The following is a 16,571-nucleotide window of genomic DNA, read 5'->3' on the forward strand; positions in this document are numbered from 1 at the left end:
ATGGATTTAAGATGTTTTATCATCACTAGATGTCTGAGTGCCTCAGGAAATGTACACATCGTCACACGTAATGCCACAAGTCTCACGATTACTGTTAAAAGCAGCTGACCCAACTAAAACATTCATTGTTTCACAATGTGACCGATATCTACAATTTAAAAAATAACATGCTATAAACGTTGGTTTGTATGACGCCATGTTATTGCAAACACAGTGTGAGTTCTGGCAGAGCGAGGGCTGTATGGCCTTAGGGTATTCACTGTAACAGCATACAAACTGCTCACAAAAGCAACCAGTAGAGCCCTGATGAAAATCACACCATTACATCTGTAATTAACAGCATGAATTCCTGCCACAAAACCACTTCAATGTCTGAATAACATCCCTGATCCATGCGCCCACAGGAGAGCCAATGCACGTTCCCACAATGCACTGGGGCAGCAGGACTGATGGAGCTTTGGAGCTCAATTTCCAACACAATCATCCTCATTTCAGACTGAAAATGCCAGTGAGATTCTGCTGCAGTCTCTTTAGTGAAAGAAGAGAGAGAGAGAGAGCGAGAGAGAGGGAAAGAGGGGGAGAAAAGAATGGAGGCGGACAAAGAGCGTCTTTTAACAGCAGTTTAACAGTCACCTGGAGGGCATGAAGGACACGGGAGAGAAAGGAGACAGTATGTGTGTGAAGGATATGCGCTCTCACAACCTAAAATCACACACATTTACTGGCTGTTTTATAAACATTCACTATTTTTACCCATCTCTCTCATTTACACTAAACCTTTCCCTCTCGGAAATGGTCTTTACTGTACAGATCTCTCTTTTTTTAATTAAATACAAATTACTGTATTAACTACAGTATTAATAACAGTATTTTTTGTCGCACTTTAGGCAGAGTGCACTGCCAAAACATTTGGCAAGGATTACAAAAATGAAACCTTGAACACAAAAAACTGAATGAAATACAGGCAAAAATAATGTACAACTCTACATGATGAGAGTGCTATTTGTGTGTTTTTGTTCGTGGATTTATTGACTCAACCACCTTTTTGTTGAGTTAATAAAAAAAATGCATTCGATAAGAACACAGGAATGTACAAAACCATTCAAAGTTTAGGGGTTAACATTTTAAATTGTAATAATATTTCACAATATTACTGTTTTTACTGTATTTTTGATCAAATAAAGCAAACTTGGTGAGCATAAGACTTCTCCCAAAAACATTAAAACAAACTTTGAATGGTAGTGTGCAAAATAGACCATTATATAAAAAGAAAGTGAGTGACTGTCTCTCACACACAGCTCTGTGTGTCCTGTACAACATTAAATGATTCTCAAATATGTATTTTGCAGTATTACTTAAAGAATTTGAATGGTCTTACCTCTATGTCTGTTTGTAGTTTTATCAAACATTAGCATGGCATCCTCTACCTGAAAAAACAAAAAGCACACACTCATGAGTCAAAGAACATACTGTACAAAGTATATGGTACTAAAAAATGACTTGTACTTGACCAGGACAACAATGTTCTGCTATTCACCACAGGTCAGCAATTGAGGCAGTAAAGATAATGTTGACATGTGAGATTAATTCAGTGTTTTTAAAACACTGACAATATATCCATTTCATTCTCTAATGTATCTATACATCAAATCCAGATGGGATGTTTAACAAAAGTAAAATCATTGGAACTCTTTATATGATGGAATTTAATCATTGCATCACTCTCATCAAGTATAAAATATCAGAATCTTTTTCAAACATTGTTAAGAATACCAGATCATCAATAAAAAGATCAGATGTTTCAGTAGAGCAGCACTGATGCCTTGCTGTGTTTTCAGTTTACTTGCTAACAGGACAATTGCATGACAAGAAACCTCTGAATGATGCAGGCAGATTCTTAAAAGAAAACACACACACACACACACAGAGAATCCTGCAGAGTCTAGAGTAATTTGCCCTTCATGACTTCACACACACACAGAGAGAGAGAGAGAGAGAGAGAGAGAGAGAGAGAGAGAGAGAGAGAGAGAGAGAGAGAGAGAGAGAGAGAGAGAGAGAGAGAGAGAGAGAGAGAGAGAGTGTGAGTGAGTGAGTGAGTGAGTGAGTGAGTGAGTGAGTGAGTGAGTGAGTGAGTGAGTGAGTGAGTGAGTGAGTGAGTGAGTGAGTGAGTGAGTGAGTGAGTGAGTGAGTGAGTGTCAGTCAGTCTCAGGGGGAGACAAAGCGGTCCATGTGTCCATGCACTGCCTGCCTCCTGGATACGGTCGCTAGGTAACATGAGGAGTTGTCTGAGTGTAAGAGACAGACTGTCCAGCACAGCGGGGGACCCTAGTATGAGGCTGGTGGGTAGAAACACACACACACACACACACACACACACACACACACACACACACACACACACACAGGTCATGGTGTGTCTTTAATAGAGGAGAATTAAAATACCACAGCAGCAGGAGTCAAACCTGCACCGCCCACACGAGCACCATGGCTAACCCATACATGCATTCAAATGGACCTACAGCGGTTCCACTTCGAGCAATGTGGGGTTAAACATTTTGATCATGGACAAAATGAGAACAGACATATTTATGAAACTATGGGTTAACAGCTGGAAGCAAACCTGAGCCTGCTGCACTCGGAGGAAACCAGAACAGACAACAGCAGACAAGACCAGACCCTACTATACTCATCTAGTCGATTCTACTTCATATCATATCAAATCATATATCAGACAAGTTCATACCATATCAGATCAGACGAGACCAGTTCATACTATACCAGTCTAGACTCATTTCATGACATCATATATTAGGGACGCATTGTGATCGGATCTCAGTGTAATGTAAACGCAATCCAGCCATCGTGTCTGCATTCACAGGTGGACGTCACACAAAACCCCGCCCACTGTCATTATTCCCCCCCCTCTCTCCGGTACTGAGAGCTGTGTGGTTTTGCGATACAGTCGAGTGCGAAGTACATGTAGGCTACATCGCAAATATACTGAAATGTTTGCCTTCGCCGTTCACACCCGAAAGTTGCAGAACCATTCATTTTGTGTAAAGAACGAGCATTTTTCCCACCACAGCTGGCAACGTTCTCGGACCCATACGTTTCTCTGTACCGTTTCCCATTACGGCATCTATCCACATTATTAGTAGCCTACTTGCAGCCTCTTCATCCTCATTTTGCGAGATTTGTAAAAATGTCGTGCCTAATCTATTGTAGCTCGTATCATTTCATATCATATATGAGACCACAGACCAGACAAGACCATAACATGCCAGACCAGTCTAGTCTAGATCATAGCAAAACATCATATCAGACCAGACCAATCCAGTCCAGACCATATCATATATCAGACCAGATCAGATTAGTCTAGTCCATACAGTAGCATACCTGTCCATATATCCATATGTCTCATATATCATATCTCATCATATATTCTCTATATCCTGTACTTCCCAGTCTAGACTACACCAGCAATCTAGGATGTTTTTTTATTGATTCAATCTATAGTGATTCCTCAAACATCTGTGTGCAAACAAACATCTGAAAGACCTTTTAAGTGTGCTTGTATACTGTCGTTTACACACACAGGACACCAGAGAAGTTGTGAGAAGATCAGAAATGAGTCACACACCAGTAACGCTCATTGAACTGGTGAAATCAGTGTAGCACTGCAAGTCTTTTTCAAAAGTGTCTGTCACTGGACTGCTGAAATGCCTCTCTGCCTCTATCTGATGGGGAGGTTAAGGACCTCTTCACACACACACACACACACACACACACACACCTCTGTGCTCCTGAAAGGAAAGCTGAAGAGGCAGACAGAGCTCTTATCGCTCTTAAAGGAGAAGTGAAACTCTACTGGACTCTCTGGACTTTGTAGTCCAGTATAGTCCATATTTGTAGAAATAAAGGAGAAAAGTCCACTACCTGCAGCTACATATTAGAGGAGATGCTTCCATCACACAGAGGGGTAAAAGTGGCTTATGTTCCTGTCAGAAATGTCAATATGATTTTAAACATCTCTAGAAGGGCAGACACATTCATACAGGTGAGATCACATATAAAACCCCATAAAGACAGGAATTATAAATAATTAATCAGAGAAACTGCAGCGATATTAATAAGAGAGCAGGGGAGAAATAGATTTTACAGGCCAGGAAACACATCCTGACAGCTGTATGATCAACCACAACTTGAGTTCCAACACCTTTTGACCAATGAATTTCCATGATTCCACCATGACTTTTCCGGTCATTTGTGATTACTGGAGAAGCATTTTTAATCATTTTACAGATTCTGCACTACAATATTAGAAGCTGCACATAATTAGACAATCTAGCATGACTACACTTTTTAAATTTCATTAATGACAATTTACACTATTCATTAAATTCACTGATATTTCCAGCTTCTCCGTGACTGTGGGAACCTTGAATTACCCGCACAATCTCACATGAATGTGTCATTTGAAAAGCGAATGACAGCATAACCGTTGAGTCACATGAACCTCATGAAGTGTCAACTCTCTTTCTGTGACTCACAATCTTTCATGAAACTTTCAATTATCAAAAGTGAAGCATGTGTTCAACATAACTAGCACACAAAGATGTTCATTTCTGAATAAGGAAACCACATATTTAGAAGGATTTCAACTCAAATGATGAGTCAAAACCTGAAACACAAATACTAATGCTAATATATGTACTAGGATGTGGGTACTAGGATGTATCAGGAAATCCATTCCTTTCAATGAAATTGCTTAGATTGTTGACAAAACATTAAAAAAAATACAGATAACACATTTTATTCATTGTTGGCGCCAATAGTCTCATGGGCAACGTCATATATCGCCTTTGTGCTTTGGGTGACCCGAGTTTGAGTCACGGCTCACGGACCTTTCCCGTTCCCCTCTCTTCCTGTCCACTCTATACCAGGGCTGTAGTACTCGAGTCCAGACTCAAGACCGTTTTTCTATGATCTCGGACTTGTCTCGGACTCGCTGGTATTCGGACTCAGACTTGTCTCGGTCTCGGCCACTGGTCTTGCCAAATATGGCTTTTGGTCTCGACCGAGTCCAGGTTTTTTTATTATGTTCCCAGTAATAACGTATTATTGTAGTATGCTTCCCGCAGACTTCCGCAGAAACCTCCGTAGATGATGACCTGCGCGTGTGTTATTTATTTTCTACTATTTACTGCAATACCGGCGCATAGCTGAAATAACAGATCCATCTATTCACTGCCGATTATAATATCAAATTGCTATATGGACTAGTGACTGTGAATATTAAAGACTGCTATCAAAGTCTGATTGTTCAGCGAGTCTCTGCAAATGAGTGCAGGTTCATGTACTACACATACTCAAGTACACGTTCATCTTCAGCATTTCATCGTCAGATACGCTCAGAAACCCGTTAAAATAAAAGTTTGGTTTAACATGAAGAAATTATCACAGATATATTTTACTGGAGTGAAGCTATTGTCATTTAGTTGCTCAAATGCTCAGTACTAGTACCTAGCAGTGGATTGGTGTTTGTATATCAGTTCTAACACTGCCATTATGAGGTATCACCATATGTCCTCATTCTGTTTTCTTTAGATTAGAAGACTATATGATATCAAGGGGAATATCTATACTTAAAAATCCTGGGTGTTGTGACACTGTTTTTGCTTTTAGATCAACAAATAATAACCCAAAATGATTGTCTTGATAATGTCATGCATAAGACTTTTTTTTTTTTTGGACTTTTTGGACTCGTTCTTGTCTTGGACTCGAACCTCTTTGGACTTGGTCTTGACTTGGACTCGACTAGTCCTGGTCTTGGACTTGTCTTGGACTCGACAAAGGTGGTCTTGACTACAGTCTATACTATCCTATCATAATAAAAATAAAAAAGCCAAAAATACATCTTTAAAAAAACTGATTGATAATAATGTAAATTAATTACACACTGCTGTTTATTTTTCATATCATATATATCAAATATTACACAAATTCCAATTTGTCATGCACCTCACAGTTTTACAATCTCATTTACAGTTAAGCTATATACTAAATGCTTTTGCAAATCAGTTCAACAGAATCATCTAAAAAGAACCGGTTCAAAAGAAATATTTGTTAAATAGTTAAACAGTAGAATTTGTGGGCTTGGGTTTGTCTGGCACACACTTTCTGAATTGGACCTGATGCCACAGATGAGATGCTATTTGTGAACTAGAGCTGCACGATTAATCAAAACAAAAAAAAAAGATTGTGATCTCACTTCAAACACCCGCGCAATCTTATTCCTAAATGACAACAATTCAGTTATGTCTATTAAACCTTTGACAAGTAAGATCACAGCTAACATTCAAATCTGCATTGGTGCTGCCACTGAGCCAGAGAGAGCAGTTGTCATATATAGAGTTTACTCTATCAAAATTGAGTAATTCATCTTTTGAACGTAACTTGATGCTTCAAATAAAAATCGTATCAATTACATCTTTAAACCAGTAGGTGGCGACTAGTGACTGTCAAAAAAATGCATTTGTCATTGAATCGTTCATTCAAGAGATTTGTTCAAAAATGCAGATTAATCAAGTAATAAAACAAATGAAGTCTTTCAATCATTCTTTCAAACCTATTTTAAAAAAAATTCAAATGAAATAAATATTATTACAGACAACATTTTGTCTGTAAATCAGATAACTTGTCTGATTTACATTAGTAAATTACATTATTTTGTTTAGTCGTCTCAGAATCGTGAGAGAATAGTGATTATCAATTTGTCCAGAACCATGCAGCTAAAACTATTAAAACTGTTATAGTTAATTAAAATAAAGCAGATGAAATAGATGAAAAACTATTTAAAAAAAAAAGAAAAAAGAAAGAAATTATAAATGTTGCCTTGGCGACTAATTGAAATAAGTTTGTTAAATACTAAAATTAGTAAAACTGAAAATTAATAAATTAAAGCTGAACAGATTTTTTTTTATTAATAAATAGTAAATACTATAATATATAGTATTATACATAATATAAGATCAATTAAGTTAAATATAAGTATATAAATAATACTACAATAACACTGCCTAATCCAGACTGAAAGCGGAGACCACACACACACATACACACACACACACACACACACACACACACACACACACACACACACACACAAACACGCAAAGAGGATTTCTACTTCGGTTCGCATTAAACATAGATTAAGTATATGTGCAGAGAGAGAGAAAATCCTCGCTCTCCTCTTCCTCCAAAACTCATGAGCTCTCTCCAGGGATTGCAGCTCACATACAGTATCAATAATTCACCTTTCTGAAAGAGAAACACATTTATGATTTGTATTTGAAATGGAGTTATGGGAGATGTAATCCAGCTTGACTGGGCAGGATAGATTTCGGAGAGGCCTAGGAGGATGAGCACTGAGGAATTCCCCATCTTACTGGCTCAGGGCGAGAATGTAACGCATGAGCGAATGATCTCTCATCTGATCCGGGATCAGGTCCCATCACAACTCTGCAAAGAGCACACCACATGTATCTGATACACACAGAATGCACTTCCTGAGTGTGTTTGTACTGAAGGCTGTACAGGTGGAATCACAGCTCATTAAAATACTTGCACAGAACATTCCCAAGCATTCCAGAATAGAAATAAAGAGGAAAAAAGAGATGAGGTGAATGAATCTGACTCAGAGAACACAATCAGATTCAGTACCTCTCAATGAACTACAACCAGGAGAGAAATTCAAATCTCTTTCTTTGACTTTTTTCATGTTCTTTCTATACATATACATATATATCAACATCAACATGGAACACGCTGTCGTATACGCCAATCCAGAGCATCCCAAACATGCTCAATGGGTGACATGTCCGGTGAGTATGCTGGCCATGCAAGAACTGGGATGTTTTCAGCTTCCAGGAATTGTGTACAGATCCTTGCAGCATGGGGCCATGCATTATCATGCTGCAACATGAGGAGAATGGATGAATGGCACAACAATGGGCCTCAGGATCTCGTCACGGTATCTCTGTGCATTCAAAATGCCATCAATAAAATGCCCATACCATAACCCCACCGCCACCATCGGCCACTCAATCCACAACGTTGACATCAGCAAACCACTCACCCACACGACGCCATACACGCTGTCTGCCATCTGTACAGTGAAAACCGGGATTCATCCATGAAGAGAACACCTCTCCAAATTGCCAGATGCCATCGAATGTGAGCATTTGCCCACTGAAGTCGGTTACGATGACGAACTGGTCGAGACCCCGATGAGGGCGACGAGCATGCAGATGAGCTTCCCTGAGACGGTTTCTGACAGTTTGTGCAGAAATTCTTTGGTTATGCAAACCGATTGTTGCAGCAGCTGTCCGGGTGGCTGGTCTCAGACGATCTTAGAGGTGAAAATGCTGGATGTGGAGGTCCTGGGCTGATGTGGTTACACATGGTATGCGATTGTGAGGCCGGTTGGATGTACTGCCAAATTCTCTAAAACGCCTTTGGAGACGGCTTACGGTAGAGAAATGAACATTCAATTCACGGACAACAGCTCTGGTGGACATTCCTGCAGTCAGCATGCCAATTGCACGCTCCCTCAAAACTTGCGACATCTGTGGCATTGTGCTGTGTGATAAAACTGCACATTTTAGAGTGGCCAGCCTAAGGCACACCTGTGCAATAATCATGCCGTCTAATCAGCATCTTGATATGCCACACCTGTGAGGTGGATGGATTATCTCGGCAAAGGAGAAGTGCTCAATAACACAGATTTGTGAACAATATTTGAGAGAAATAGGCTTTTGTGTACATAGAAAAAGTCTTAGATCTTTGAGTTCAGCTCATGAAAAATGAGCATCAGTCGTTGCTTTGGTTTTTAAATAGTGACAGTGTTATGGAGGATGATCAGATATTTCTTTTAATTTTATTATATTAACTTTGCTGTGACGACATCACTACACGCATTATACCAGCACAGTTCAGAGAACGGTTGTCTCCGTTCTCCAGTCCAAGAACGGTTCGTAATCGTATCATGCTGAACCAAGCTCAAGTGGAAATATAACTGGAACCATTCCAGCGTTCTGAGAACCGTTTGGCCGGATGGTGGAAAAGTGCTGTTTGATTCACATTTTAAAATATGGTCTGTTCAAAAGTTTGGGTCTGCAAGATTTAGTTTCTAAAAGAAGTCTGTTGTATGTCAGAATGAAAGCTGTTTTGTATCTCGTTGTCTTACGACGTTTCGATTCGATTCTGTGTGCATGCATTTTCAAATACTGTTGATTTTTACTGCTTGCTAGAGAAAGACTCTAATGATGCGTCACAAAATGGGCATTGCAAATGTTTTCTGTCTCTTGCGGTAATCAATATAGAAACACTGGAGACTGATTCTCAAAAAAAAAAAAATCTGATGACCATTTTATCCGCCAAGTCAGACGAGACAGATATTACAGTCCTCCGAACAGACCCTCAAAAACATGGATGAGACAGACTGCATTCAAACTATGGCTTCTGCAATCAGATAACTGATTTTTTCTTTCTTAAAATAATTAATTACTCAAACAAATTACAGAAAACAATAGGCTGATTTCAAGACTCAAAACTACATTTTCTTTCACAGGGTCATCTGCGCTTCTGTAACTGTCGAGTAAATATTCATGAGCCCTTGGTTCCTCAGCCAACCAGGACAAAGATGAACTGATGCATATTCTATAGGAGACCTTGGCATGTCCATTGTTACCACGGCGCCGAGAGGCTGTGGAAGGGCAAGGGATGCTCAGGGCATGGGGGTGTTTGACAGGGGCGGTGGGGGGTGCCACTCAGAAGGGTCCATAAGGGACAGATCTGTAGGCAAAGAACTATGGCAGCATCCATCAGAACGCTTTTTATAGTGACAAAGCTGCCAAGAAGGACAATTATGGGTCATTTTATTAAAAGGCCTTTAATTTATCCAGGCTGTGCAGAAACTCACAAAATCCATTTATCACATACACTGTAGTAAAGGTGAACATATTGTCTTTCTGGTTACAAAAACATACTTTGAGAAATGAGAAATTCCTTTATCCATGAGAAAATGTTTTAACACAAGTGACTGCTTCGTTGTTATGCTTCACAAACCAGGATTTCTTTTTTCCCTTTTATAAATAATCCCCCACTACCACCAGCCCCGCCGACATCCTCTCATTCACTTATCTGCACGCTAATTATATTAATCAACAGGAAAAGCGGTTAATAAACCTGCTAATTGGTATGTAAATAAGATCCTCCTGACATTAACTGTGCCACAACAACTTTAATTTAAATAAATATAAATATGTCAGTATTCATTTAGCTCTGTGACGACTCCCAGCGAACGGCAGAGCAGCCGATATCTCCCCTTCCCTCCTCCCTCCGGCCCCTGCAATCTATTCATCTCATTTTTCTTCATTCCTTTGCGAAAGCGTCTGACAGCATCCAAGAGCCTGAACCGTCTCCACCAGCAGCAGCCAGTAAAAGCACATTTCCATCAGAGCTGACCGATCGATAGCAGAGCGAAGAAACAGAGGGAGACAGACAGAGAGAGAAAGAGCGTGTGCGTGTGTGTGTGTGTGTGAGAGAGAGAGAGAGAGAGACAGAGAGACAGAGAGAGAGAGAGAGAGAGAGAGAGAGAGAGAGAGAGAGAGAGAGAGAGAGAGAGAGAGAGAGAGACAGAGACAGAGAGAGAGAGAGAGAGAGAGAGAGACAGACAGACAGAAAGGAAGAGAGCATTGATGCACAAAGGGCTGACATTTTTTAAACAAAAATGCTAATTTTGTATTTTTATATTAAAAAGAAGAAATAGGCTCCAACAGCTTTATAAAATAGTGTTAAATATATATTTTTTAAATTTAATAATATTTTAATAATTAAATATAAATTACTACTAATAAAATGTGTATAATTAAAATATGAAATAAAAAAATACTACATTTAAAATACTTTTAGAAATACTATATTTAAAATAATATTTAACCTACATAGTAAAAGTTGGCAACAGCTTGTCTTCTACAAATACACTGGGAAGACAGAGGGTGATCGATGTGTTAAGTTTGGCATGAAGCTTTAATGCACAACTGAAACGCAAGTACAAACTGAAACAAATTTGCAAAGCATTTGAATTTTGACTGCAAAATTAAGCGTGCGCTGTGCTGTTGCGCCTGTCTATTTGGATTTCTTCACGAGAATCTCACCACACATAAAGAGAGAGTTCTCTGTTAATTTATCATCCATCATTTACATTTAGCTACATTAGATCCAATTAAACCTGGATCGTTCCACATCGTATGTTTAAGTAATGGCCTCTGGTCTGTTTGTATGTTGATGACAGTCAAACGGGAGAATCAAAGTTATTCTATTTTAAAGCTGCACAAAATATGTTAGTATTTTTGAAAATCTATCAACAGATGGAGTAGGCGGTCCTTCACTGTTGGCCGGGATGCATCAAAGTTTAAACCAACAATGTGACGTAAATACATGCATTTCTGAGTACCTTGAAATGTGTTTTGAGTGATCATGAAAAGTTTTGGACCATGTTTATACCTGTATTCAGCTCTGCCAACATGTAATCAGATCACTCAAAAAAGGAAAATACCGGGTGCAAACAGGGCTGAAGGAATGAATAGAAGGACAAAATGAGAAAAAGAGATGCAAAGAGATAGTCAGGTAGATGCATGGGGAACGAGAGAGACTGAGAGACAGAGAAAATCTGTGGAAAGAAGCAGACAAAGAAAACTAAAAGACAGAGAAACAGAAAGGGAGAGTCAGACAGATGGAGAAAAAGAAAGATGGATGGGGAAGACAGACTGATGGAAAGAAAGAGAGAGAAAGACAGACATAGAAAACAGTGAGGAAAAGAGAGGCAGAGGGAGAGAGAGGGGCTTTCTGTCATTTTCAATGTAATGAGAAAAGTAATGGCATTTTGACTCTTTTCTCTCCAGACTGTGATTGGAGGTGAGGGCCAAACAGAAATTCCCATCAATCCTCTTTCTCTCTCTGGCTCTGGTCAAAAACCAACAGAGCTGCCTATTTAGGAAACATTTGCTGCAAAATATGCTGCCATATGCATGTCAAATACATGCTGTTCTTTTCATCAAAAAATCCTTAAAAAAACGACCAGTTTCCATAAAAATATTAAGCAGCACAACATTGATAATAATAAGATATGTTACTTGAGCAGCAAATCAGCATATCAGAAGAAATTCTGAATGATCATGTGACACTGAAGACTGGCGTATGCTGAAAATTCAGCTTTTGCCATCAGAGGAATAAATTACATTTTTAAAATATATTAAGATAGAAAGTTTATTTTAAAAATAATAATCTAGTATTAAAATGATTTTTTGTACAGATAAATGCAGCCTGGGTGAGCAAAAGACACTTCAAAATCGTATTGTCCCCAAACAGTGGTGGTAGTGTGTATACAAGCACCGAAAAGTATCAACAGAAAACAATTACATCCCATTAAAAATGGCCAAAACCAGGATTTTGCTGGCAATATCAAATTAAGCAACAGTGAAAAATCAATGTTTTTCCTTTTTCCTTTTACTAATAACTGGAAATGACAAAACATTTGCAATGCAGCAGCCAAAGACTTCCATCTGGCATATGTGCACATTCAGCACAACACAACTACACAGATAGACGTACTACAATCGCTTCTCTCCACAAAACAGACCTGCGACGAGTGGAATCCCTCTCCACCTGTTCCCTTAAACAGCTCAGATCCTTCAAGACCTTTAAGAGGATCTCCATTTTATCAGCGGAACCATTGACAGTACGTAATAAGGTTCCAGACAAAGCAAAAATAAACTGAATTTCTCCTGTGTCAGTCCTGATAATCTGCTCTAAAATGGAAATGCATAAAGAGCTTAAGAAAAGAACTGAATCAATTGTATCTGCTTAATTATGTTCATCTCCAGTGTTTTCTTTCAGATTAGGTCTTAATCTCTCTTAAATGCCCTTTCAATAATAATGACACATTCCATCACGATGGAAAAGAATAGCTAAAATGTCAGTCAAATCATTTCTTTGCCGTCTCTCAGATGTAGGGAAACCGTGCCAGCTGTTTTTTAATAACACGTCCTTTCTTGTCACGGCAGACACGGGAGTTCTTATTTGAATCCGGCACGACATTGCTGTATTTATTTCATCTTGGATTAACATGACAGCTAGTTTTGTCAGGGGGGTCTTTAATACGACGGAGAGGAGCCGTTTGTGCCACTGTAATTCGCACCGCTAATATATGAGAGATGTTGCTTTCTCTCCCTTATAGAGCAGAGCATCAGAGGATAAACACAGAGGAGCGAAACCTCTTTCTCTGTCTGTCTTGTCTTCAGTAGGTTTTTTTTACTCCGCTCCTGAGGCAGTATGTAGGTTTCAGATCTGTCTGTATGTTAAAATCACACACCAACTGCAAATGACAACTTAGAAAAGCTCTACTTCTGTGACTATACAGCATAGATTTATATAAGTTCAATGGATCAAACACTCATATGATGTTCTTCTGTTGCATAGGATCGGCACATATTTCCAGATTTCATTAACGCCACCACAACCTGCACACACACAATGTTTTATGGAGACTTTCCATAGACATGATTTTTATACTACACAAACTGTATATTCTAGCCCCTAACCCTAGCCAGCACAGAAAACTTTCTGCATTTTTACGTTTGCACTTAAAACAGCACTTAGTAAGATTTATACGCCGTTTTCTTCATGGGGACCAAAAAATGTCCACACAAGGATAAGAATTGAATAAGAATAAGAATCCCCCCCTTTGTGGGGACATTTTGTACCATTTTGCCCACACACACACACAAATCCTAGACCATTTCTCCCCCAGTGTATTAATTTATTGAAAAAAAAAAATATCTCACTGACCCCAAACTTTTGAACATTAGTATCTATGGTTTGTGGTTCATTTGTACTGTATATTACAGAGTTTTCACCAAAAACACCATCTACACAAAAATATCAGCCAACATTTATCCAATATCGTCTACAAACTAATTTGAAACGGTCATATTCTCTGGATATCATTATCAACAAAATGTCAATATCTGAGTGGATTAATTATTCTTCAAAACAAATGCACATTCAAATCATTTTGTATCAGAGCACCATTGATAACAGAATCCATCAAATCGGATTCTCTCTCTCTCTCTCTCTCTCTCTCTCTCTCTCTCTCTCAAAGGATGTGAGGTTACACTCTGTACAGGTGTTGAAGGAAATGCAGGACAGTGATGAGTCTCCCTCCACAGGTTTGGCATCTCTGTACTCGTCCTGATAAGATGTAATTCACACCTACTCTGAGTCCACCATGAGAAGGTTTATCATCCTCTAACACCCCCAATTACCATGACAACATCACAATTCTCCCGCCAGACGACAACCGTTTTAACCTGTGTCATTTTCTTTTCATTTTACACACCATGTAAGACTGAAGACTGTTATACGGGGGGGGGGGGGTGTATGTGTGTGTGTGCGCGTGTGCGTGTGTGTGTGTGTGTGTGTGTGTGAGAGAGAGTTTCCTCAGGCCCACCCACTGCTGGCTGAGACTGAATGTATTTCAATGTCTTTCATCCAAGATTTATTAAAACACCAACAAAACAAACAGGGTTTACTGGCAGGACAGACATTCAGAAAATGACTGTGGCAATGTGAGGATTATATTGTTCTTTGAAGCCCTGAAGCTTCCAGCACCTAGATGCCAGTAAATCATGAATCTGTTTTTTATTCAGAAGGTAAAGAGTCTCTAATAATGATGACAGACTTCTAAGGAAAGTTTGTTTTTAAGAAAGAAAGAAAGAAAGAAAGAAAGAAAGAAAGAAAGAAAGAAAGAAAGAAAGAAAGAAAGAAAGAAAGAAAGAAAGAAAGAAAGAAAGAAAGAAAGAAAGAAAGAAAGAAAGAAAGAAAGAAAGAAAGAAAGAAAGAAAGAAAGAAAGAAAGAAATCATCAGACACAAACACGGTCACTCAGGAACTACAATCAGCAGGTGATGTCACTTGGGGGTGGACACAGCAGGTAGCCAATCACGCATAGCAGGAGAGCCGTCAATCAAAACATCTCACTGTGCACAATACCAGAGGGACTATGAGACTCACATCTTCTTGTGTAAGTTGGGCCATGCATTCCCAAAAGAGGTTTCTAAAATGGTTGATTCCTGTTGAGCCCCAAGGTCTGTCTGACAACACAATAAAAGTGTTTTAAAAGTTAAAGGCCTTTTTTTTTTTTTTTTTTTATAAACACTTTGTTATACTGGTTAAAACTCTCTTCACATCCTGATAGCAATCAATAATAGAAGTGGTCTATAATTGTTTTTTTTTTACATGTGTCTTCTGTAGAAGTCTCAAAACTAAAAAATGTTCATCCAAACATTTCGGTCAAATTTTTCGACAAAATTCGGTCCGAAAGCAATGATAGAATGTCCTCCTACCGCCTGTCAGCGTTTTGTATTTCCATACTATTCGTATTTCCATACAAATGTATTTCCATGTATTTCCACACACCCTGCTTGCACAGACATCACCGAAACGAACACCAAACGAACAGCAGCCACATTTTACAGTTCCTTCTGAACCAAAACAACAGGCTTGCGCTGTGTTCGCACCATGTCGTAACCTTAATTACAAGATTGCAACCCGTGACGTTCTACACGGAGCTGTTCACTTCCTCAGAGTCGGATTTATGCCTTTCTATAACAACATTATCAATGCCGAAATGAATCTGCAGCAGTCAGGAGGTACAACTAGAGCTCTTAAAGTTGTTTACGTTCATTATTATTTTAATGTTATGTGCTTTGAGACATGAGGTAGTTTAATGCCGTCTCTCATGGCACTTTACTGAATCTGCTCTGGCTGTTCGCGACCTGCGCGTTCATGTAATTTATAAGGATGCGTGGCTTTGGAGATGCTCTGAAGGGAGGGTGGGAATTAATGCTTTCAAAGCTAGCTTGCTATTGCTAGCCTCTCCGAAAATTACCTCTCCAACCTTTAATAAGAAAAGACAAAGACCCACCCACTGATATTTACTAAAAAGTAATTATTAAAAGATATTTAAAAGATATAAGATATTTACCACAATTCATAATTATATATATTTTACATAGTTGCTATGATGGCTATGATGTAAACGAAAGGCAAAGCTTTGCCTCAGCTAGCCTACAAACTTAACATTACATTATTGATGTATGTTTACTGTAGCTTTTGTAAGCTCTTGCTTTTGTAAGACTGTTCAACACCCCTTATGGAAATGATCCATTATTTTGTGATCGATTACTGTTTGTATTACCATATTTTTCCGACAAATATGATTAAATGGTGGATGACATCATATCTATAAGAAAATACAAAAAAACATACCACTCTGAAACGTCCTGTGAAATCCGTGTTTGCAAAGTCTGTGCATGAAATCCATTCATGAAATCCATTCAGCACGATCCTCTTCTTCATTAACATTGTCAGGGTCTGAATCGGGCTAGAATTAGTTTGAAATTGATGCCATAGCTAATATTTATACCTGGGTAGAGCTCGCGATTTTGA

At 38.8% G+C, this 16,571-nt stretch overlaps 1 protein-coding gene across 4 annotated transcripts in view; it reads right to left on the bottom strand.

Annotated features, from left to right (window-relative positions):
* Window positions 1–16,571, bottom strand: part of msi2a (musashi RNA-binding protein 2a) — a 163,295-nt gene that overhangs the window by 68,152 nt on the left and 78,572 nt on the right. For all 4 annotated transcript variants that reach the window (XM_084400909.1, XM_084400908.1, XM_084400907.1 and 1 more), the window contains exon 7: window positions 1,379–1,427. In XM_084400909.1, coding sequence (XP_084257035.1) covers window positions 1,379–1,427 — 49 coding nt within the window. The remainder of the gene's footprint in view (window positions 1–1,378; window positions 1,428–16,571) is intronic.

This window comes from Rutilus rutilus (genome assembly GCF_951802725.1).
Source record: "Rutilus rutilus genome assembly, chromosome: 25".
In the NCBI taxonomy this organism is placed as follows: domain Eukaryota; kingdom Metazoa; phylum Chordata; class Actinopteri; order Cypriniformes; family Leuciscidae; genus Rutilus; species Rutilus rutilus.